Source organism: Nyctereutes procyonoides, unplaced genomic scaffold (assembly GCF_905146905.1).
Source record: "Nyctereutes procyonoides isolate TBG_1078 unplaced genomic scaffold, NYPRO_anot_genome, whole genome shotgun sequence".
Taxonomy (NCBI): domain Eukaryota; kingdom Metazoa; phylum Chordata; class Mammalia; order Carnivora; family Canidae; genus Nyctereutes; species Nyctereutes procyonoides.
In genome coordinates this window covers 88,593,513-88,618,164 of record NW_026575140.1, presented here as the reverse complement: position 1 = coordinate 88,618,164, position 24,652 = coordinate 88,593,513, and the positions used below count along the sequence as shown (strand labels likewise).

Here is a 24,652-nt window from a genome sequence, read left to right as displayed (position 1 = left end):
GTAATGAAGAGCTGCATATGAATTTGTCATAGTAAATTATGGAATTGTAGCCATTAACTGTTGACTTAACTATGTTGATTTCTAGGCCAATGAAATGTCAATTTTGATAGAGCTCGTGCTTTCTCTTAAGTGCAAAAATTGTGAGGAAGAAATTCTAGGAATTAAGATAGTCACACAGAGTGAAATGAGAATATACAAATTACAAGGCTTCTTAGAAATGGATGTTGCTTGAGAATTGGAAGGGAAGGGAATCGCTTTGCCACTTGGTGATTCCTATCATTCTATAATTTTTTGAGGATTAATTTTCAGGGGGTTGAGAAATAATCATAAAGCAATCTAGGTTAGCAAATGCTAACCTAGATTATGTTGCAGGTATAATTTTTTTTTAAGATTTTATTAATATATTAGTGAGAGCACAAGCTGGGAGAGGGGCAGAGGAGCAGAGAGAAGCAGACTCCCGACTGAGCAGGGAGCCCAATGCGGGACTTGATCCCAGAACCTTGGGATTATGACCTGAGCCAGAGGCAGACGCTTAACTGACTGAGCCACCCAGGTGCCACTCATGAATAATTCTTTTTAAAATAAGTCTGCAACTGGAAAATAGAATGTTGGATGCTATGGCAAAAGCTACCAAATTTGGGGAAGAGTCATTATAGAGTTCATTAACTTTAAATAGCTTATAATAGTGGATCCCTTTGGTTCAAAGTATGGTCACCAGTGATTTACTCTGAGTTCCATGGAAGAATTTGTCTGAATTTTTTGGGGTATAATTTTCCAAGGAGGAATATTTTACATAATAAAGTAGTAGAAGGTTAACATTCTAATTAATGCTATCTAGAGTCAAATAAAAAGTTAAGGCTATTCCTTTTCTTTGTTTATATAATTGAGAAAGGACCAAAATAGCGATGCAGTACCCTCTTACCTGGTGCTACCATCAGATTGGCTGTCATGTCTCTCTGTTGTACAATGTGGAGCCCAGAAGCAGGTGTAATTAGATGTATTGGGAGGCTCTCCCATGATGGGCTGGGGAGGTAAGATTGGTTATTTAACCTGCACTTCTGGGTTTGTTCCCTTTTCTGAGCCCTTATGCATGTATATGAACAAGAGCATTGGTCAGCATGTAACATACACAGAACCTCTTGTAAAGGTGATCAGAGCATGAGTCAAAAAGGAATTAGAAGGATAGATACTTAAACTGTAGTAAGATTGTCAGTGCTTCTTGTATTTTGATACTTCCCTTATAAATCTCTCTATTTTTATCTCCTTATTCTGAGTTTGTTTAAACCACATGGTTCACATGTGGGCCTTGATTTTCAGCTTAGATAAGCTATTGATTATCGTTGTTAACTGGGACTTAAATTAGTCTGTTCCCATATTTTTAGGTCAGGCCTATCTGCTTGCATCAAACACATTAATTTTTCCATACGTATCTGCTAATACAGGTCTTCCAAAGAGACTATAGTGTGTTTATTTCTGGCCCACGTGGATTTCCTGAAGATTCTGGCTTGAGCAAATTGGCATGACATTTGTAATTGGTCATACAGACCACAGTTTGGGTGCTGCATGATTGTATGATGTATTTTCCTCTCTGCCCACTAGGTGGTGATCTTGTAGTATAGCAGTCACGGGCGATAGGTAACAAGTCAGTAGTCCGTTCTGGTTTACCTGGGGGGAATGCCACAGAAGTGTCACAACACAGGACCTGGGAGGCTCAAGTCAGGGGAAAGGAGACATGGGAGGTGAGATCAGGAGAGAATACAGAACAGTACAGAGCAATATAGAGATGTGATAGAGATGAGGAAGATGGGGGACAAAAGGGGTCTGGATTTGGGGAGGTAGCCGAGGATCACATGGATGTGTCATGTAGGAAATAACTTGTCTCAAGTTTCAAACAGAATTCTGGCATAAATGGGTCTGAGACCATGGTGTAGGCCAGATCAGGACTAGGAGTCCACGAGCAGTGGCCTTGATTGATCAGATGCTTCAGAATAGCATTGCATGGGAAAACATCTGAAGGTCAGATTTTTATGTTCCTACTAATACTGAAAGTGGAGGTTAATCTGAAAGCTGGATTCGGATTCTTAGTAGGAAAGTAATAACTTTTGTATAGGATTATTATGACTTAGATTTAGCTGGTTCTTCTTTTTGTTTCCCATATAATGCCGTTAGTGTTATATAAAATGTTGAAACAGTATCCCTAAATTGGTGGTGTGATTACATACTGTTCCTTTGACATACTGTTCTGGGGGGATGCAGAGAGGTGGAAAAGGAAGCTGAGTTCTTAGGAAGGTATCTTTGGAGGTGCTGAAGTTTTCTGTTCCAGGTACATGAGAAGTGATGCCGTCTGCCGCTTTGAAGGAATGCTCCAGGAAGCTCTCCTGGGAATGTTGATTTCTTTTAACTTTTGAGCTGACAAAAAAAAAAAAATTGTCTGTCTTCCCCAGTTTATCGAGCTAGTATGATCGGTGAATTTAATCCAGTGGCTGAAATGTGCCTTTAGTCCCAGTAAATGTAGTATCCAGATGAGTGCTTACCCCGATTGACTTGGTCCTTGGCTTCTTGGGATGCAGAGCTCTTTGACTCTGCCTCCAGCCCCGAGTATGTGAATCCTATGCATAATTTATGTTCCTGTTGGATTTATCCACGCAGTTGGTTAAGCCAGTTATTCACCAGGGAGTATCTTGCCCATCAGTTACCTCTACTGGTATCTGTTCTTGACCCAAACTCTTGAGTAGATGAGCAGTGGACATCCAGAGTTGGAGCTCCCAAGCACAAGCTCAGGGCAGCCCCTCTTCTTGTGGAAGAGTCCTGCATTGTCTGATCTCAGTCTCACATGGATGACTTCAGATGTGAAGAGGAAGTGCAGGTGGTTATAAGAGCTGCTGTGCCCTGGTTGGTTGCTGTAGTAAAGGAAGGTAAAGTCTCTTGTTCCAGGGGAGTGGTTTTCTCTACTCTTGGGCACAGATGGCTTACCAGAGTAACCCTTCTGAACCTCACCTGCTGCAGTGACCTTGTTTGTCCTTCTGCGGGTCTACAAAACAGCAGTTTGTGTAGAACATACTGACAGTCTCTGAGATCAGCAGGTGCTTCTAGCTGGCCTTATGTGAACTTCTACTCAGGGGACTCCCTTTGCTGGTTTTGTGTTCAGAATTATGTCTGGCTCCACCCTTATCTCCTGGGGGAGTGGTCAGAGTGCCACTGTTTGCCGTGAAGCTTTTACTTGGGCTTAACTTCTCTCAAGTTTCTGGAACTACCTTCTCTGAGTTTTACTCGCTGTGTATGCTTTGAATATTTTAATATTAGCCTCAGGAGGAAAGGTGAATTAGTAGGGAAAGGTGACTCTCCCTCGAGTCTTGTGCATCCCAAAGCAGAGAATTGTTTTGGGTCATCCTTATCACTGCTTCTTCCACCTGGAAAGTCGTCTGGTGCCCCTATGTAGGTAAAAATTGCATTTAGCTCTGAAATGACATATTAAAACATAGATCTAGAGAGTATGAATGGATTGGAGCCAGCTCTGCACCACCCCATGCTGACCCCAGCAGATACCCATGCCTCGGCCTTCTCTCCCCTGGCTTTTGTCCATGTACATTTGGCTTTGGAAACCCCGAGTGTTTTGCTCCTCAGATCAGTGCAGGGCTGGTGATATCTGTGTCTCACTGGGTAGCCTGGTATGTGCACGCTGGATGCCTCTTCCAGATTTGGGGGCACAGGAGAAAGGAGAGTACTGGAGGCTTGCTGGGGAGTCCGAAGCTCAGTGAGAGTGCTTCGCTGTCTGTGCTGACCCAAACTGTGAGGCTCTTGTAGTTAATCCCAATTCTGGAAAAAGTCCCAATGACTAAAACTGCTTTTTGTTCATTATTGTGGGTAGCAAACCTCAAGTTGAGGAAGAAAGCCAGGTGCTCATTTTCAGGTGGTGGTTTGTTGCATCAGCCATGAGAACCGCAGAATTCTACTTGAAGAGCAGTTTGGGGTGGGTTGGTGGTTTTCCCATATTTAAAGTGTACCTGAGTAGTGCACCTGGTTAGAATTTTGAAAGGAACACTAGTAGAGGGATCCCTGGGTGGCGCAGCGGTTTGGCGCCTGCCTTTGGCCCAGGGCGCGATCCTGGAGACCCGGGATCGAATCCCACGTCGGGCTCCCAGTGCATGGAGCCTGCTTCTGCCTATGTCTCTGCCTCTCTCTCTTTCTCTGTGACTATCATAAATAAATAAAAATTTTAAAAAAAAAGGAACACTAGTAGAAAAGGCCTTTATGCTGACCTTGGATTCAAAAAGGAGGCTGTTGAGCAAGGACAGACGGAAGAAGCGAAGTTTTCTCTTCTGATTTGAATGAAGCTGTGTATTGGGATAGATTTCCTCTCCCTGTCACTTGTTTGCAATTTCCCCACACACCTCCATGTTCTTGGTGTAATTTTAGAGGCTGTGTGCAAAGAGCAAACAGGTCTCTTTTTTCTCTCTCCCCCTTCCCTGCAGTTTTGGGGAGTTTTGCCTGGCTCACCTGTTGCTGAAGAGGAACCCTGTCATGTTCTTCCAGCACTTCATTGAGTGTATCTTCCACTTCAATAACTACGAGAAGCATGAGAAGTATAACAAGTTCCCCCAGTCGGAGAGGTCAGTGGAGCTCTCGGGAAGGGCAGGGTGAGCGGTGGGAGATGGGCAGCTGCTTTGTACGAGTCTCGAGGCACAGACCCCGGCCCTGGCGCTCCTTGTGGCGAGCCTGCCTTCCCTGGACAGGGTGATGCGAGACCATTCATTCGTCCAGTAGCGTCCCAAGGAAGTGCCTCTGAGAAGCATAGTCGTCTCAATCATGTACACCTCCACCGTGGGTAGACAGTTTTTAGGATGCTGGAAACCGCTGCTGAAATGAACATCCTTGCACCCTTGCCCACATCATGTGGTAAAATTGTCCTGTTTTGTCCTAGAGAGAAGCAGCTGTTTTCACTGAAGGGAAAGACAAACAAGCAGAAACGAATGAAAATCTACAAATTTCTTCTGGAGCACTTCACAGATGAACAGCGATTCAATATCACTTCCAAAATCTGTCTTAGCATTTTGGGTAGGCCTGGTGTGTTTGGGTTAAAATGTATATTTAAAAAATGAAATGCCCTGTGGCTGGCTAATGGCTCAGTAGATCTCTAGCAAATGAGCCCCTGATACTGTGGGAAGACCCTGGTTTTTTTCCTTCTTTGACATCAGCTGTGCCCACTTGAAGCCAAGATGAGCCCTCCTATCTCTGTGGGCTACCCTTCCCCACCCTGGGGCTGACTTTCTCAGAAGCTGACCTTTTGTGCTCTTTCTCAGCATCCTTTGCCGACGGCATCCTGCCCCTAGACATGGAAGCCAGTGAACTGCTCTCAGATACATTTGAGATCCTCAGCTCTAAGGAAATCAAGCTTTTGGCCATGAGATCTAAAGCAGATAAGGACCTTCTGGAAGAAGATGACATGGCCTTGGCCAGTGCAGTCATGCAGGAAGCTCAGAAGAGGCTCATCTCACAAGTGAGTGTCATTCTGTAAACGGGCCTGGTTACACCCCCGTGCTCCTCTGCCCCTCCCCTGAGTACTGGTGGTCTGCCTCAGATCCACATTTTATTCTTACCCGTGGCCTTAACACTCAGCCCAGTGATGACGATTCTCCCTCTGTGTGTAGCTCCACCTTCTCCTGTGGCCTGAACCCATCCCCCTTGTCTGCTTGGATGTGCCACAGGCCTCTCAGACTCCCTCTGCCAAAACTGAGTTACTCCTCCCTTCTTCTTCCTCTCCGTCTCTTCTCCTGAAGTCTCTATCGTGGAGAAGGAAACCATTATCTACCAAGTTGTCCCCAAGAGGACCCAGTACTACTGTCTGAAGTCTGGCATGACAGGCCCCTGCTTCGTTTGGCCAGAGTGGGAAAATTGGGATCAGACTCAGTCAGAATGGTGCCTGACTGCCGTAGTCCTCACCAGGCCCGGGTCTTACACCAGCCTGGATCACTAGGCTGTATTTCCCACCTGAGTCTGAAAGCTTCAGATCCTAAAGAAATAGACTTGGGTCACCGTCCAGGATGTCACCAGATCCTGTCCATTTTATCTTGCGAATGCACCATTCTGTGCTCACCCATTCTGAGTAGCTCTGCACTTGTTTAGCTGGTGTCATTTCTGGCGGTTTCCTCACTCCGCACCCTTTGTGTCTCTAGTTTCTTTCTTTTCCAGGCTGTGCACCACCTTGCTGCCACAGCAGTCTCTTATGGACAGATTTGATCATTTTATTCTCCCACTTAAAAGAGACTAGAGGCAGATAGGCTGCAGAGGGCAGCAGGGAACTTCCAGGGAGACTGGGGTGATTAAGCAGACTGTGGTTTGGGTTACTCTATACCGTTGTCAGACTCGTTAAACTAGTCACTTAACATGGGTACATTTTATGGCATATTAAGTTATGCCTCACTAATGCTACCTTTAGTCTAGTTTGGTAGCTTCCTATCATCTTCCAAATAAAATCCTTCTCCCAGGCACATGGAGCCCTGGGATGTCTGTCCTGCCCCTGCACCCCTCATCTCCACGCTCCCCTCCTTGACCTCTCCATTCCAGGTCACTGTGGGTTCCTTGAGTGCACTCCTACTATTGTGTCTTTGCACACTGTCTGCCTGCCTGCAGGGCCTCTCCTACCCTGTCCTTTCCTGCTGCCAAATTCCTACATCTTTTCAAAAGATGGGCCTACCTCCCTAGGCATCCCTTTTCTGTAAGTTCCTCGCCTTCATGCCACTTATCACACCATGCCACACATCGTAGCACATAATCTGGTCTAGAAGTCGCTCGAAGGCAAGAATTTCTGGCTTCATTTTTACATCCCCAGAGGCTAGCTTTGTGTCTGGTTCAGAGAAGGCGTTTGATAGTATTGATTGAGTTGAATGCATTTAAGTCACTTTTTAAAACTATCTCTAAACTTACCATCTGTCCAAACTCATATTTATTAAAGTGTTTATTTCTCTACTGATTGACCTTTTATTTTAGGAACTCTGATAAGACTTTTTAAAAATGGTGATTTACAAGCATACTTGTAAGGGACGCATACTAGTGACTTTTTTTTTTTTTTACTAGTGACTTTAAACGAGAAAAAATATACTTTTCAGATTAAGAAGGATAAATCTTACTACATATATGGGCTACTATAATGATTCTTTTTAATTCTAAGAGATTTATTAGAAAATATCTCTGGATAATGATTATTTGTGATTAAGAATATGAAGGCTTGGTCAAATCAGGTACTATGTAACTACATAACACTTTTCTAAATGTGTGTGGAGTTATACACACAAAAAGAAATACAACACCAACCCTCCGTGCTTAGCCATTCTCAACCATTTGTTACTTCCAGCAGGAATACAAAATGTCCCTTTTGGGTAGCCAGAAGTAGACTCATTTTCATTCCAAAGGGAGGATGCTGAGTGGAGGAATTGAGTGGATCCAAGATGGGTTTGTGTGGAGGTTTGGAGATTGTTAAATTATTCAGCATATTTCTAATTCCTGTTTCATGTTTAAAAAGTAAGAATAGCATCCATCCCCATCCTACTTCACGCAACCTTCTGAGTGTTATCAAGCTCCCAGGACCAAGGTGTTGGGTCCTAGGTAGTTCCGCCGTGCAGGAGGAGCCAGGTCAGGAAGAAGCCTCGGTCTCAGAACCTTGTCCATCTAAAGCACGCCTTTGTTTGTGTTATTACAGGTTCAGAAGAAGAATTTCATAGAAAATATTATTCCAATTATCATCTCCCTGAAGACTGTGGTAGAGAAAAATAAGATCCCAGCTTTGCGGGAACTCATGACCTATCTCAGGGTAAAGATGACCTTGTGCTTTGTGGTCAGTGTCTCTCGCCTCCAGCTCATTACTCAGGATCTGTCACAGTTTACGATGGAGCAGTTGGCTGGTGATCACAGGAACTCAAAATGCTATAAAACCAGCTTTACATTTTTTTTTAAATTTTTATTTTTATTTTATTTTTATTTTTTTATTTATTTTATTTATTTATTATAGCTACAGAGAGAGAGAGAGAGAGAGAGAGGCAGAGACACAGGCAGAGGGAGAAGCAGGCTCCATGCACCGGGAGCCCGACGTGGGATTCGATCCCAGGTCTCCAGGATCGCGCCCTGGGCCAAAAGCAGGCACCAAACCGCTGCGCTACCCAGGGATTCCCAGCTTTACATTTTTTTAAGTTAGACCAGCCAGACAGGTCTTTGTCGGGGAGAAGAGAGCGTTTAACCATAGGTTCCTCAGAAGTTGGTTCTTGGCTTTCCATGCTATTGAGTTTATGCAGGGCTGACTCACTGTGCTGAGCATGTGTGTCCTTGATGCCAGTTTTGAGATTCAGTTTCGAAGCCTTTCTCAACTGGGGTAAAGTACAAAAGAATCATCTTAGTTCATTCTGGTGAGGGATAAAGTGAAATCGGGCATTATGTTCAATTTGGGGATGTTAACCTTTAACACTGCCTCCACATCAGAAAATAGCAGTGCGTCTTGGGGCGCACCGATGGGGCCTGGGCCGCCATCACTGGTGGGATCCGGGGCCATGAACAGTCCTGGCCAAAGCACCCAGGATATGTAGACTTGTCTTGCAGACATAAATGAGACCCCTGACCTTTCTGGCAAAATTTTTCAATCAGCAGTAAAGGGAATGTTTTTTCCTTTCTGTTCACACTATGCTATTTTCTTTCTCAAGAAATGCTAAACACGTTTTTTTCAGTAAGGGCTACAACCAAATTACATTGGATATAAATTCTTCAAATAGCTCTTTTAACTAAAGGAAGTTAAGGTAGGAAAGATAGGCTCATTGTGTGGAAAGAAATGAGAACTTCCAGTTATTCTTATGTTTTTATTGCCCAGAGTGTTTTAGAGCTCTGAGAGGAAAAAAATAATTTAGATCCTCAATAAACTAAAGGCTTACGAACGGTAAGTCCATCCCGTTTCTGAGCATCCGTCTGGAGGATGGCCAGCAGCTGCCGTGTTGGAGCAGCACAGCCCTCATTCCCTGGCAGCCCTTCGTGACAGCGGCTGCGCCCGTCCTCCCCAGGCCCATGCAGCCCTCTCTTCACGGTGGCTGGAGGGTTCATGGATTTCCTTCCCTTTGTTGGGACTCCCTTGTGGGTAGGTCTACGATAAATCTTCTCCCTCTAATGCTGTTAGGTAAGGTGCTTTCTGCCTCTTAGCAGAGAGGCCTGGTCCCTGATGGTCCCCTGTAAGGCCTGGGGATGTTCTTACCCTCGAGTCATTAAAGCTCTTCTGTCGTAGCTTCAGGGGAAGACACAATAATGGGATTAGAGCCATAAGCGCGATCCTCTGACAAAGCTAGTGTAGATGGAGGAGAAACTTTTAGACCGTATGGCTTCTCGTAGCTCACTTCCAGAGGTCCTGTCAGAGCCAGGACAGTGCCATGTACACCTGCCAGTCTAACCTCTGACTTGAAGTCCTGAGGGGCCTACCTCAGGGACCTACAAGGTCCTTTACACTGGTGGTAACCCGGAACCGAGTCCCACCACCTGGGTGCCTCCCTGGCCCCATCCTCACCTTCGGGAACTGAAAGGGCCCATCTGCGCCCTGCTATAAGCTCTGCTTGAGGCTCAGATGGTGTGATTCCATGTCCCTTCTTCCTCATCAGGAACCTGGGAAACTGCCTGTTGAGTGGCGGGTAGACAGGAGCCTCCCAAGAGATCAGAGCTGCTAGTTCTCACGTCATGCTCACCGGCTGGTGTGGTCCCTACAAGTGCGGTTGGTGTTCCCAGGAAAATAGCATCATGTTACTTACATTGGCTGATGTACTAGGAATAGTGTTGCTCTCGCAAAACAGGTCTTATTATTCCTGTTAGTATTCATCAGGTTATGTTTCAGAGCTTATGTATTTATTCAAGAAAACACTAAACGACCTGTCTGGGCCTGTTTTAGGAGGTGATGCAGGATTACCGCGATGAAATCAAGGATTTCTTTGCGTTAGACAAGCAGCTAGCGTCGGAACTCGAGTACGACATCAAGAAGTACAACGAGCAGCTAGCCCAGGAGCAGGAGCTGGCGAGACAAGCAGATGTGAGTGGGGCAGCCTACAAGGCCCGGGGCACGCCATGCAGGTAGCGTGTGACCCTCCTCTGCAGCCTGCCCTCTGCTGCCCGCTTTCCCAGTGCTTCTGGAAACCCACATACGGGCCAGGGTTGGTCAGAGCGAGACCTTTTGGGTTCTGCTTGGGGACTGCAGCGTGTTCCTTTGCCACGTGTGCCACTTGGATCTCTTGACCAGGGAGGCTTCCCTCCTTCCCTCCTGGCCAGGCCACGAGAACCTGTCTACAAAGTCGTCGTCATGATAGGTGGGGGGTGTGAATGCCCATAGAGCACGCTGGTCGTCGGGCTATTAACAATCTGAGATTGCAGTGATCATGGCTAACCAGACCGCGAGGCATCTGTTTGTGGCCCTGCTCCCCATGTGCCTGTTTGGGATAGAATGTCATTGGGGGTTTATTTCTAGGTGAGCTGCTCCCCACTTCCAGACACAGTGTGCTCACTTCTGAGAAATCCACGCACATCTGCCACATTAAAAAATGATGAAGGCAAACTGACTTAATCCTTTTTCTCTTTAATGCCACAACATCTGCCATAACTTTCTGAAGAGAAAGTTCTACTTGCCCAGGGATGATGTGCTTTTAAAATAAATTACTTATGGACTTGCTCAGGCCATGTAAAGGTTCTGTTAACGGAAAAAAAAAAAGCGTCAGTAGGTAATTGGTCTTTATTTCTCTCCCCTGACAGGTTGCTCCGAGTTTAGAAGTAAGGCCAGCTCTTGCTGGCCAGGAAGGCTCCCCTGCACCTGCTGTTGCAAGCCAGCCCTCCACTGAACCCAAGGCAATTGCCGGCCAAGCACCGCCTCTGTCTCCTGCCCCAGAGACGGGGCTGTTAAAGAGGTTCATCCCCAAAGGCAGGTACGGAGCTGCCCCTCACCAGTCTCCCACTGGGTGCTCTCACGGACGCCTCCTCCAGGCGCATCCGAGAGGCAGAGAGGGCGGTCACCCCAGCATTTCTGTCCCCCTCCCCCTGCATGTCTGGCACGTGTTCTTCTGCAGGCCCATGTCCCTGAGCACCATCGCCATCCTGAACTCTGTCAAGAAAGCTGTAGAGTCCAAAAGCAGGCACCACAGTCAGAGCACAGGAGTGTTGTCATTGTCATTAAGCCCTGAGAGACTGGACAAAGTGTGCCATCGTGGTAAGTCCCAAGTCCCAGTGGCCCCAGGGGGCTGATGGAAGTGCTGGGTTTGGTACCTCAGACACAGGGAGGAGACAGATTAAAGCACAGAACAAGCCTCCCTCTCACCCCTTTTAAAATGATTTGTTTTCTTATCTTTAAAACAAACAACTTTGGGGATTTGGGATTCTGGGTGGCAAAACAGTGCATACTTATGATAAGAGATTCAGAAAAGAGCGTGTGTTTGGCCTTACTTACACGATGGTGATTTTAGTGTGCATCTCTGGTTTGTGGTCGACTTCCCTACACATACTGACAAGAATAGTAAACATAGTCCCACGAACTTTTCTTTCCTAACTTTTCTCCCTGTGGCTTCATAGTGTCCTATCTTGTGAAAGCACCGGGACCTGTGTACTATTACCCTATCCTCAGAAACATAGGTGTTTTTCAGTCTTTTGAAGTGATGTCACAATGAAGTAATCTTTGGGATTGAATCCCAGCACGCAGAGGCCATGAAAATTTTTAAAGCCTTTGATAATGTCAGGCTGCCCTTTGTAATTCACTGTACATTATATGCTGGTGGGAGCCTGCGGTGCATCGGTGTCCGTTTTCCCACTTAGAAACATTAGTCTTATAATTTCCCATCTTCTTTGCCGAGCTTTATAGATCAAAACTGGTTCTGGTTTTAATTTCCTTTTCTTTGAATTCTAGTCAAAATGGACATCGTTTCTCGTGTTTATATTTTGGTATCTTTCTGAGTGATCTCATAAGGACACTTTATTTGGGATATTAACTTTATCACATGTCTTGCTAATTGTGTTGGGGGTTTTCTTGAACAGCTAAACTTCCCTGTTTTATCCTAGCAACTTCCTACAGCCTGGAGCAGGAGTCCAGTGGAGCTCTTGAGCACGTGACTAAACGAGCGATCAGCACTCCTGAGAGTAAGTACTCCTGGGAGACGCCAGCTCCTGCCGAGTCTCTGCCGCAGTCGTGTGTGGAGGTCCTACTGTAGAAAGAGGTCCTCTACTAGGGGAAGGCGCTCCCGGTGGCCCACAGCATGGCGGTGCCTTGCCACACGGTGTCTCCTGCAGCCTGAGCACTAGCTGAATGTCAGGAGCTCTCCTGAGTGCTTTTACCTGCAGGAACTTGGGTAAAAACACAGCCACCCTTGAGGCTCCCTGTGTGACAGTGACGCTGAGCACAGCTTCCCTGGGCAGTCTTCCTTGCCATTCGAGAGCCAACGCGTGTGCACTCCTGCCTGCCTCGGGCAGCCCTGCTTTGCAGCTGTCACCTGTCGACACTGGCAGGCACCACGTGTGTCATGGAGGCCAGCTCCAGAGCTTCTCATACCCACTGGGTGGTTTTTCTAATTTTCTGTTACTTCCTATTATTTCAAAGTCAAGATGAGTTCGAGGTGTAGAGGATTTTTCCCCATTACCTTGTTTTATAGCTTCTTACTGTGCACAGTCTGGAGTACAGCCCTGCCCGGCCTGTCTCCCTGTGCCTCCCCCTCCTCTGCACACCAGCCCCTGGTGGGGTTCTCGGGGCCATACCCCCTCCTGGCTGACAGGGGGCATTCACACGCCACGTCCTCACCTAGAACTTCCCCTTCCCTGGTGGCCACAGCTTCGCCCTCCCTGAAGCTCTTCCCTGACCCTTGAGGTGAGACGAGGTGCCTCCCTCCTGGCACTCCGACCTCCTCAGCTGTACTCGCCACACCTCCAGATACAGCGGACTGGCCTACGCGTGTGCAGATTGTTTACAGTGCAGCACCACGAATCTCTCTTCCTTGTGATCATGTCAATAACGTTTCTGTTCTCTGGCTCACTTTATGGTCGGAACAGCGTGTGGTACATGTAACCTACAGAGTGGGCAGTGGCCGGCTTCCTCCTGGCCAGCTGCCGTTGGTAGCTGCTGGCTATTAGTAGTTAACTTTGAGGGGAGTTAGAAGTTACATGCAGATTTTTGACTGGTGGGGGCTGGCCCCTCCACCCCCCACGGTGTTCAGGGCCAGCTGTACTTCATCTTGCTTGCAGTTAGTGTATAAGTTGTTCTGCTCTTCACCGTAGCCCCCAGGCCTGCCACAGTGCCTGGCACGCGGGAGGAGCGAAACCGATGTTGGCCAGTTAAGTGTAGGGACGAGTGGTGGGCTGGGGCCTGAGGGCCGGTCCCTTGACGGCACAGCCTTAGTGCCCATAGTGCTGCCCTTGCATGGCTGCAGGCTGAGAGCACATGAAATACTCTTTTTGGCAAAGGTGCAACCCAGGAGCAAGCTGTTGGTCTAGTTGTACGTTCAGTCAGAACAAATTTATTGAGCACCTAGTGTGTTCTGGTTACTTGCTGGGTAGTTCTGTGACCTGCGATGCTGTGATCTGTTAGTATTTACCGAGCTATAGGGAATTTCCTTAAGTCCTTCTTTTAAGGGAGATTAACGGATGAACAGAACTCCTACCCCACCTCTGTAGGTGACGCTGAATCGTGACTGCTTTTGTCATGAAAAGCAGTAATTTGGAGTTCCTGTGTACTGAACAGGTGTAATGTTATATATGTGAAAAACTCAGCCTCTTGGAAACAAATTTTCTGTATGTTCTTTGTTCCTGGTTCAGAGGAACCAAGTGCTTCTATTTTGGCGTTAGGAGCCATATGCTGCAGAAATGGGGAGAACGCATCTCATTTTAGCTTTGCTCATCCCCAGGAGACCCTGATTCCAGTCTTTGGTTGGTTTCCTAGCAGCCCGGGTTCCTCAGCACTGAAGCCTGCTGTGCTGCATAACACTGCTTGGATTTGTGTGCGGTAGCTCTTTGTACTGAAGACACGACCCTTGGGTGTCCCCAGGTCAACAGAGTGCTTTTTCTTTCTCTAGGCTCTTGAATGTAAAGTCTGTGGCCATCTTTCCTTAGTGTGAACCAGGAAGGAACGCCTGAAAAAGGGCCTCCCGGTAGCTCGGCTTCCTGGGAGAACGATCAGATTGTGTAGAAACACTCAGTTCTGCTGTGTCTGGTTTGTGCACACACATGTGGACAGCTGTTGGGGGGTGACTATCAGGAAGTGGTCTGAGCTCCACAGAGGCGGGAGGAAGACTGCCAGCCAGGCCCACGGCTCTGGCACACTGGTGGTAGTCAGCTATGAACACAGTGGCTTGGCTGATGGGAGTGAGTGATGCCCAGGGCTGCGTCGTCCCTGCGAACCCGTGCAGCGTTCAGCTGCTCCCTCTTAGTGCTGTCACTCGGGCACCAGAAACACTCCTGCCCTTGGTTCTAAGCGTTCACAGAGCACGCGGGACCTGAGAGTCGCTACATAGCTGCCTCTGCAAGGCTGGAGACCGATTACCTGGATGTGCCCAGGCTTCCAAACTGGAAAGAAAATGTGCACATTCGTAAGGGGAGCTAGGACTGCAGCCCAGGGAGGCCCCCAGGAGCGGAGTGAGCACATTGCGGTTCGAGGGGCAGCGCGGGGCAGGTACGGGTCTCCCTCAGCACAGCGCAGGTAGTTCACAGGCACTCCGCCGGCACTGCACCGGTGAACGTCAGAACAGACTAGAGAGAGTGCATAAGTACTGCTAAGAAGGTGCTGCTACGAAGGCTGCGGGGTGGGGTGGAAGCGTACATCCCGGGCCCTCTGACAGGGCAGCAGGCAGCCAGCTGCTGAGCCCGCGCTCTGCGCTGACATGGTGGTAGCTCCTGCAGAAAGGATGGGACACAGGGAGTTAGTCCTGGGAGACGTGTCACTGCCCAAGTCTCAGGACAGGCATGGCCGTCGGTGAGGGACGTGCCTGCACGGGTGGGAGCCAGGAGGAGCAGCGACAGTCGGACCTGTGGCAGTGGCCTGCAGCGTGTGCTCAAGCAGGCGGCTGGGGCCGCCTGGGGGCGGGGGGCGCTGGGGACCCTGAGCCGCCAGGACCCTATGCCTCCTGCATCTGTAAGCCCCGGTGACGGAGGGAGCACAGCTGCTAAGTCCCCGCAGCTGTAACCTTTACGCAGCCCCTCTGTGTCGAGCGCTGCGTTAAGGACCAAACAATGTCAGTCCCTACGAGTCCCCTGAGGCTGGCACACGTGAACCCATCTTGGAGATGAGGTTTCTGGAGTCGATCCCGCTGCTCGGAAGCCCCCAAGCCAGAGTTCAAGTCTGAGTCCCGTCTCTGCCTCCACTCTGCTCCAGGCCTCCTGGGGGCGAACCGGAAGAAGCGGAGGCCCTGGGGGGTGGGGGTGGGGCAGCCACGGAGCTAAGGCAGGGCGAGAGGGGGAGGGGCAACAGGAGGAGGAGCCAGGACATCCGCAGTTCCGACCAGGTGTGAAGTGGCCTCTCATGCCTCACGGTCTGGGCATCCCAGCGACAGGACAGACGTTCAGAAGGAACTTGCGGAGGAGCGCAAGTGAGGACTCGGGACAGGTGGGAGCTGGGCAGAGTAGGGGGTCACTAGCCTGCTGGAGATACCGAGAGCCAGGAGAGACGCGGGGGGGGGGGGGGGGGCGCGAGGCGTCCTGGGAGCCGGCGAGGGTCCTGGGAGAAGGGAGCCAGGCAGCCACGCGGGGGATTGAGGTCCAGGAGGGCAGGGTCCAACCTCGAGCCCCGTACAAAGGTCAAGTTGAGGTCTGAGAGGGCCTCTGGTCGGGATCTGCCGATGCGTGGTGATCGGGGCAAGTGACTGAGTAAACCGGACCCTCCGTGACTGGCCTTGCCCAGGGGACTGCTTACAGGCCTGTCCCCTGCTGGCTTTTCCTTTTCCTTGACAGTGTTTTCCCCGTATTTGCCCAGGGACCATCAATGACGTGACATTCGGAGCAGGAGTCAGCTACATAGGCACGCCGCAGACGCCCTCAGTCAAAGGCAAGTTCCCTTCCTGTCAAGATGCTAATTAGCCACCTTTTGAGTTCTGGGAAATCTGAATTTGTGTCTGACTCCCTTTCAGAGAAAATTGAGGCCCAGTGTCAAGGAAATGACATTTTATGTTTATCGCTTCCTGATAAACCGTAAGTTTACCAAGAGTTCCTTTGAGGTAAATGTTTCTGTCAGGGTTTTATCTTTAGTTCCAGAAGGATTGTGTCCTTCCTTTCCTTTCCCCAGGCCTCCCCAGCCTCAGCAGTGGAACGTGAAGTCCCCCAGAAATAAAGATAACCCAGCCCCCAGCAGGAGGTCACTCCGCAAGATCCCCCTGAAAACCGCCAACTGAGACTGCGTTCCGGGGCATCCGGGAGGCAAGAGTTCCGAGGACGCGTGGTCTCCCTCACCCCCAGGGAGAGGGAGGCATTGACCGCGAGGTAACAGGTTCTTCTTACGACCCCAGCACTCTAAGCGTGCACCTGTGTGGCTGGCCAAGCTTCTACATTTCTGTTCATGCAACGTGTGGGAAAAAGAAAAAAAATGTAAAATAATAGAGAAATGCCTTAGCTATTTAATATCCTAACTTTACTGCATTTGAAGGTAGTTGGGTTCATCCTGACAAACCATAGTCGGGTCTTTAAGGAAGGTAGCAGATCGGCTTGCTTTCGTATACATCAGGCCTCTGCTCTCTGGTCGGAATTCCCCCCAGTATTTAGCTTCCTGTACCTGATGATGGGGTTTTGATTGTAATTATTTTTTTATTCTTATTTATAAATCGGAAGTTTTTAAAGTGTACAGCTTTCTAAAATGGAATAATAAAGGTTAAGCATAAATACACCCTTCTGGTACTCAAAAGACTATTTCTATTTTTAGAACAGGGCTTTTACTGGTAGTCATTTTAATTTACATTAAGTGTTTAAGAATGATAAAACGCTCCCAGCCTCAAGAACTGTTAGAAATATATGTCTGTTGCTTTAAAAAAAAAAAAAATTTTTAAAACCCAACTTTCCTTTTAGGGGGAAAAACAAAATAACTGTAGTTAAGGTTCAGCCCATCTGTCCCTCCGCCTCTGGCCCCGGACAGGAGCCGTCTGCCCCCAGCAGCAGTACACGTCCTCCTCAGGGAAATGCGGGCCTGCTCCTGCCAGCCCACCTTCAGGGGCCATGTGCTGGTGCTGGACAGCCTGCTCCCACCACGGGGGATGGCTTTGGCGACCTGAACACACGTGCATGCGTGTTCTGTCCAAGGGTGGCCAGGAAAAGTCCAGTCAGTTCCCCGTTGAGTCCCAGTACTACAGAGCGAAGTACAGGGTCACTGCGTGGATGTCTAGCGGAAGTACGGCGGTGGGATCTGAGGGTGGACTGGCACTGCTCTATCCCGCAGTTCTCCGTATGTGAACGGTGACGCGCGTGGACCTGCTGTTGGCAGAGCGTCACGGAGCTGCTCTTGAGCATAGACCCGTATCTCCAGACAAGTGGGAGGTAACTGACGGCAGTCTCTCTCCACACCTGGGGTGGTGCCATTTTAGGCGCACTTGCCTAACAAAATGCTAGGAAAAAGGCAGACCCAACATGGAGCACATAAGGAAGAGAAGTAACGAGGCAAAGTTGATTTTTTTTTTAAAAGCTTTTATAAATGAGGTTTAACAAATACCAACTTATAGGTGTGTTAGTACAAGTCTGCAACGTCTATGTACAGCCACAGCCACACCAGAGGCCACAAGAGCCTTGTGGAGGCTTCGAGTCTTCAGTCACATTCACATCTTAGAAACACACGAATGTTCCTTTTCTGTCTACTTTTAGGCAACTACTTCCCAGACTCCGTACCCCCTTCTCTCCGTAGACCCTGTTCCCACGGCACTAGGATAGGAGGGGTTAGGTCGTAAGGGAGGCGGTAAGGCTGTCCTACCAGGATGGCAGCCAGGGTTGCTCCCCAACAACTAGAGAACAGGGACACTATCCCTTCCTACCAAGAGGGGTGAACACAGAGGGACAGTCTCAAGTGTAAGCAGTCAAGACACCACTGCAAAAGGACAGGAGTTCCATTAAGCAGTTATGAAGAGTTGCCCACTGCTGCCAAACACCCCGTGGCAGAGTATTCACAGAACTTAAAGAAGAAAAATCAACATAAGTCTCAAGTATTCAATTAAAAACAAAACAAAACAAAAACCTTGAAGTATAAAAAATAAAGACACTGGAAGTTGAATCCCAAGAGGACGACATCCTTCTACATAAAACCAATCCTTGAAGCACACAGTGGAGCCTGAGGCACGGAGAAGCTGCTGCTTCAGACCGCTGCACGTCATCAACATATCTGAGGCGAAGAACATCTGCTCTTGAAGAGCAAAGGCTTCTGAGGGAGGCTGCTGAGTCCCCCCAGTGAGCACAGTGAGCAGCAGTGTCTTGGGGAGGTAAGGACTTTCTTTAAAAATCAGAACATGGCCTTTGATTGAGGCGTTTTGCTTTCCTTGCCATCGGGCGCTCTGCCCTGCCTGCACTGCCTGACGCTTCCGGGGCCTGGCCTCGCCACCAGCACGGCATGGTTTATCGTGAGGTGAGAAGCAACCTGTGGTGCCTCCCGTGCTTGCTTCGTGGCAAAGAGAACCGGGGAATTCACTCTCTTAAAAAACATGGTTGTGGTTTTCAGCACTGCCTTTGGCCCCGGACAGTCTTCTGAGCTACACGAGTAAGAGGAAAATAGCGGTGGCTGCTTCGTCTCATGAGCCATCCACAACCACAGCTCTGTCCCGAGGATGCCGGGAGGACACAGGGAGGACACCGCCCTTGCTGGAGCGCCCGCCTTAGCCAACACCGTAAAGCTGACGCGCGCACGGCCGCTCTCAGGCCAGTAAGGGTGCAGCGCACGGTCCGGCCGGCCTTCAGAGTTAGCAGCCAGCACCGACAGCGTAGGGCGCGGGGCTCGGGGGCCTAGTGACATGGCTCCTAATGCGAGCACTTCTGGGCGCCCTCGGGGCACGGGCAGTTTGAGTGTTCTAAGAAGAGGCCGGTCAAAGCCAACCTGAAGCTCCTTCCGTTTCTTTCACAGAAATCCAAACAGATCTTGACATTATTCAACTGGAATTGTTTTAAAGGTTTTCTAAGTAACACTGGTCTGGTGTATAGACTAAGTTCTCCTGTGAAAAATGCTGAAGCTTATGTGGGAAAAAGGAATGTTCCAGTAAGCCTCAAGAGGATTTGGTGGGTTAAGATACTTTTTAATTACTGGTGTTTTCCAATTTAACACTAGTAGCTTGAAAATTACTACCTTACGTTGAAATTTTTTTAAAAAAATAGGTTATTAAACACTGTATGACAACATATTTACAGTTTAAATAGAAATTTCCTTTTCAATAACCAAAATACATCTTTAGCAAAAATTTAGAATGTAAAATTTTATAAAATTAACACCCATAGAAAAGCAGAACGTTATTTCAGTACCATTTCAGATTTCACCGAAGATGGTTTTCTGTAAATACTGAAACATTGCCTCACCCCACCCCGGACAAACAGGGTTCCTACAGGTGAGAAGATCCCTTCTTCCAACAAGCAATCTACCTTCCCAGTTGGGCTGCTTTTATAATATCCTGATGCAGAGAGATTTTCCAAGATGGATGCTAGAATACTGATCAACAAAACCTTCAAGGATCAGTGCAGTGCTGTGCGTGGGCCGCTGTAAAACAAGATCATCGCATCAAATGCCTCTGTTCTGGATTCACTGGGTCAAACTGCCATCAGAGGGTGTCGCAGGGGGTGGTGCTCCCAGCCCTGCCACGCCGGCGCCCCGTGGCTGTCGTCCCACATACGGACTCCCCCTGGCTGATGGAGGTGAGTGGCAAACTGGCTTCACAGGCCCGCGGTGCGCAGCCCAGCCTGTGAGGGAGAGCTTCCCAATCACCCCAACACGCAGGTAAGAGCGAGGCCAGAAACAGATGGGGAGTCAGCCTCAGGGAAATGCAGTTTTTTCCTTGTGATGACCGTGCCCATCTCGAGGAAAATTCTTTTATTCATGTGGCTTGTTAAAAAAGTAAGAAAGGAGTAGCGGTCAACTTTGGCCAAAACAAAAAGCTTTTGCGCAAGTGTCTAGCTCTGTCCGGGTGCACTTGGCTCCCGGGCCGCTCTTGCCAGGAGGTTCTGGTAGAGGTATTTGCATGTGCTCCCCCAGCCACACCGTCACAGTCAGATGACAAATGATGACTTGTGTCTGAAGTCGCCCTGCAATGGCAGCACAGGTTAGACACGGCCGCCCGCCCTCTGGCAGCCCAGGGCCCCGAGGGGGAGGGGAGAGGGAGTGTGGATGTCGGGCCTGAGCCGTTTCCCTAAAAAAAAAACTTAAAGCAAAATAGATCAAATGAAACCAACCATTCTTCAAGAGGGACACCTACGAGAACCTGCACACCGAACGCCAGGAGTGTGGACAAACTGTCCAAGGACAGCCGTCACCTGCTCTGCTGGAAAGACCTCGATCTCTAGGTTTCCTAAATGACGTCTGCTCTGTTGCCTCACTCCTCTCCTTACCTCCTCATCTGTCCTGATATAGTTCACGCCATCTGGCTTCCCTGGATTCTTGTAACTGAAAAAGGAGGAGAAAGGGCTTCAGTGACTATGAGTTCGCGGGACGCCCGTGTACACTGGGCTTCGTCACCCAGCACAGAGGACAGGCTCACCTTTCGCCATTCTGTTTATTATTGACGAAGTAACCCCGTCTGTATGCGCAGCAGATGCCCACCGTTATCAGGGCCAGGACGGCAAAAACCACCAGGATCCCGCCAACGATGCCGCCAATGTTCAGGTCATCTGGGGGAAGAGGGGTTGAGAGAGGGGAGGAACATGCCATCCGGTCTTACCACAGCCACCGATCCCACCAGGCCTCCCTCCTTCCTGCTCTTCCCTCCTCCCCGCTCCGCCCTCAAGCCCCCCCCCCCGTGCCCCCCCCACCCGGGGAGGCTGGAGTGACACCACTTCAGTCTTTCCAGCCCAGAACATACAGGACCCCGGATCCCTGCCCTCACTTGTAAAAAGTACTGGGACCACCACAGTGCAAATGCTGTTACACTTAATCCTGTATTAAAAGGGGCTTAGCCACGTATAGAAGGCTTATGGTCCTCTGGCTAATCCCTGAAAATATTATTAATGGAGGAAATGGTTCCATTTTATGAAGACCATTAGGAGCCAGGAATCTCCAAGAAAAAAATTCCTAATTTCCAGGGATTCCCTCTGCTGTGCGTTATCTGGGGGAAAAGAACTAGTTTCGCACAGGACTGAAAAGTAAAAATCTGAGGTGGGAACGTGACCTTTCACTACCAGCTGCCTGGCCTCCTATCTACATGCCCCGTGGAGGAAACCCCTTGATGCCCTCCTCCCATTTCCACATACTTGACAAAGGTACTCAGTCCCCATCAGTGTGGGGCACTGGGGCTGTTGCCTTCACGAGAGGATAATGCGGTGGAAAACAGGCAGCAATATATCCGCCTAAGCAAGAAACTTCTCTTACTACGGTGGTTTCGAATGTGAGTGTGCAATTAAACACTGAAACTCTGACTTTACACTGTCGGGGCCCAAGCACTCTCACTAGAGATTCGGTGGGTGTGCAGCAAAGCCCAAGAGTCTTCCTCCTGCCCTGGAGCAGTTTCCTGCATCTGACAGATGACAAGAATCCCCTGGAAACAGTTTAACATGCAAACGTTCCCAGACCGCCCCTGGGGACAGAGTCCAGCGCCTGGGGTGGGGCCTTGCAATCCAACACTTCTCACAATCTGGCAAGCTTGGAAAACACTGCTCTGGGGTCAGTTATGCGCAGGAAGGAGGAAGGGGCGCCCCAGGTGGTGATGATGGTGACATGCCCCATCCGCCCCATCCTGCCTTCAAACCTCCCCTGTAGAACCAGGACCCCAGGGACGGTGTCCTCACAGAACAGGGTAACTGGGTGTCAGCTGACCACAAAATGACGGTCAACTAAATTTCTGAAGACCTTACATAGGTTATGTCTTGATAAGTCTTATCAATTATCAAAAAATTGGAGTTTATTTAAGCAGGTGCCACATGCTGCGTGAGCCCAACATGGGGCTCACACTCCCCTGAGATCAAGGCCTGAGTCAAACCGTTAACTGACTGAGTCACTCAGGCACCCCAAAATGGAGTTTATTAAATTCAGTTAAAAGTGATATGAGTAACTATGTTCCCAACATCAGAAGACTCCAGAAAGTCTATTTTGAGGAGATAAACATATTGCAAGTACCCACTTATTAGTCATTTAGCTGTTACTCAGACTTTTCTCATCTGTCCTTTCAATGTACCCGAGTGGGTTTCGGGGACTCCAGTCATCTCCAGAAGAAAGCTGACCACTTGTCTAAACTGATGGTCTAATATTAAATTAAAAACGTTCTATCCACTTGACAGTCTGCAAATGAAATATTTTCACGAAGTAACTCACAGACTTCCATCTGCTGCTCCTCACATCTGGCCGAGCCTGCGTCATTGGAAGCGATGCAGTAATACTGCCCAGAGTCGTCCTTGTGAACAGCACTGAAAACCTGTTTCGGAAACGACAGTCATGAGTCCGAGCAACGGAGTGGACCCCCTGGGCTGAAGGGAAGAGCCCGACCAATGGGCTAAATCCAGAACGGAGCAAGAGGTCTGCTCAGTTGTCTGGGTTCCCGTTTGGCTTCCTAGTCACCATCCCCGCTCTCTCCCGATTCCTTTCCCAACAGTCTCACCCAGGAGCTCCTGAAGAGTGAAATCTGCTCAGGGTTTGGAGATCTCAAGGCCTGGCAACATCCAGGATGCAGGCTGAGCTTTGCGTTGCTTCAGGGAAAGGGGCTCTGGTAGAGGATTATCCCTCAGCAACGCCTGGGTGATACCAGTACAGAGGATGCCATCCAAACCAGCTCGCCACGAGTGCGGTTAGATACACCACGGATTGGGAGGCCTGGCTGCAGTGGAGCCCGGGGAGAGGCTGCGGAGGGCAGCCTGTCCTCCACACACAACCCATCTTACTTCACCTCTCCCCTCACCGGCTTCCCTCCACTGGGTTACTTTGAAGACCATTCTAGACACGTTTTCCCCATTAAATTCTCCAGCATGCATCTCTAAAACATAAGGACTTCTTCAGATGGAACCCAACTGATCGGTCTCTTGATTTCTCCAGGTGGTTATTCACATTAGGACCCTGACATCACCAACCCATTACATTGACTTCATACACCTCCACAGTCCCCTTTATTCTACAGGTTTCCTTTCCTCTATTTATTCCCTGAGCGCTTATTTGCTTATAAAAAGGAGGGGAGGTTCATTTTTCCCAGACTCTCCAACAGTATGGGGTTTTGGCTCCTGTCTTACAAAGTTCATTGTGTCTCTTAATCAGTGCTCTTTCCACACGAGGTACCCCTTCCCCAACAAAGATGTTTCTAGCCTCACCTCTGAGAAGAGATCTTACCAGAGTGCCTGTTTCAGAGTTTAAGAGAAAAGAGGAGTTTCGAAATCTGGGATTGGCTCTGGAATCTGTGGGCAGCGGCACATCATTGCGGTACCAGCTGTAGTGGGGCCGGGGGTAGCCCTCGCTCTCCTGGCAGTGCAGCGTGGCCGTCTTGCCCACAGGGACAGCCTTCGGGACTCTGCATACAGGAGATACTGGCTTCACTGTGGGAGGAATATGGGTTAGGGTTTCAAGTCAGCGATGCGGAAGGATTCTTCTCAAAGCCCACAATTAATCTGTTCCAAAACCAGGAGAGCCAGCCAGGCGATGCCCCACTGCCATCCCCATGTCACACCCACAGGCTCAGATCTGCCTCCGCATCTGCCCCCAGCTCACCCCCCACAGATAACCCCACAGCACGTTTCTGACGCCTCCACCCTCCTGAGGAGTGCCTTCTACAACTGGTGAGGGGAGTGGCTGGAGCTCCCCTTCCCTTCTCACCTTGCACCCCAGCTCAGGCAGTTTCAGCGCCCACAACCGCCCACTGCCTAAGTCCCGTGAGGCCCCGAGGGATGTAGCTCTAGAGGGAACGAGTAAGAGCTGATCTTTTATTTTAATTCTTATTTTTCCCCTTCCAATCTTTTTTATGGACAGACTCATGAGGCCTGAGAGGGGGGAGTGTGTTAACTTCATGTGAGTTCCTACCTTGTACAGTTAACTCAATGACAATCTCATCAATTTCTTTGCGGTCGTTTCGAGCAACCACCTCACAGCGATAAAGGGCTGAATCTGTCCGGGTCACGTTCCAGATCCTGAGGGAGGTCTTCCCCAATAGTTCTGCACGACCTGCCAAATCTCCTACAGAAAAGAGGATACAGACACAAAAACAGTGTTTAAAAACATCTTTGCCATCTGAAGAAGGCGGCTTCCGGGGCTAGTGCTGCTTCTTAATGCCTCAATGAGTAGACGGCACACCAGCTTCTGGGTCTGCTCCTGTCCAAGAGAGGGGAGCTGAGGGCACTGTGCCTGGCGTGTAAGAGGACTCGTTACATGGGTCTCTGTTGTTAAAGCAGGGACCTCATTTTCTTCTCAGCATTCCCAGCCAGGATTTCCCATTAAAAGAGAAAAAAAATCAAGCTACATTAAAAAACAACCAATATTCATAAATGGTGCTGGGATAACTGGATCTCCACATGCAAAAGAATGAGGCTGGACTCCTACTTCACACCACAT

General features: G+C 49.0%; 2 protein-coding genes across 3 annotated transcripts in view; one reads left to right on the top strand and one right to left on the bottom strand.

Annotated features, from left to right (window-relative positions):
* NCAPD3 (non-SMC condensin II complex subunit D3) overlaps window positions 1–16,846 on the top strand; it is a 63,954-nt gene extending 47,108 nt beyond the window's left edge. Inside the window, exons 25-35 of one of the 2 annotated variants that reach the window (XM_055305185.1) lie at window positions 4,473–4,610; window positions 4,922–5,055; window positions 5,301–5,497; window positions 7,697–7,807; window positions 9,908–10,045; window positions 10,759–10,928; window positions 11,070–11,209; window positions 12,052–12,129; window positions 15,944–16,015; window positions 16,098–16,158; window positions 16,253–16,846. In XM_055305185.1, coding sequence (XP_055161160.1) covers window positions 4,473–4,610; window positions 4,922–5,055; window positions 5,301–5,497; window positions 7,697–7,807; window positions 9,908–10,045; window positions 10,759–10,928; window positions 11,070–11,209; window positions 12,052–12,129; window positions 15,944–16,015; window positions 16,098–16,158; window positions 16,253–16,358 — 1,345 coding nt within the window. In that variant the 3' untranslated portion in view covers window positions 16,359–16,846. Of the gene's footprint in view, window positions 1–4,472; window positions 4,611–4,921; window positions 5,065–5,300; window positions 5,498–7,696; window positions 7,808–9,907; window positions 10,046–10,758; window positions 10,929–11,069; window positions 11,210–12,051; window positions 12,130–15,943; window positions 16,016–16,097; window positions 16,159–16,252 lie in introns of both variants that reach the window. The other variant, XM_055305184.1, reaches the window with a different exon arrangement.
* A 770-nt stretch (window positions 16,847–17,616) lies between these two features.
* The window catches only part of JAM3 (junctional adhesion molecule 3), an 83,159-nt gene continuing 76,123 nt past the window's right edge, over window positions 17,617–24,652 (bottom strand). The window contains exons 4-9 of the mRNA XM_055307073.1: window positions 24,125–24,277; window positions 23,441–23,643; window positions 22,439–22,538; window positions 20,673–20,802; window positions 20,524–20,578; window positions 17,617–20,220 (exon numbers count right to left, since the gene is read on the bottom strand). Coding sequence (XP_055163048.1) covers window positions 20,185–20,220; window positions 20,524–20,578; window positions 20,673–20,802; window positions 22,439–22,538; window positions 23,441–23,643; window positions 24,125–24,277 — 677 coding nt within the window. The 3' untranslated portion in view covers window positions 17,617–20,184. The remainder of the gene's footprint in view (window positions 20,221–20,523; window positions 20,579–20,672; window positions 20,803–22,438; window positions 22,539–23,440; window positions 23,644–24,124; window positions 24,278–24,652) is intronic.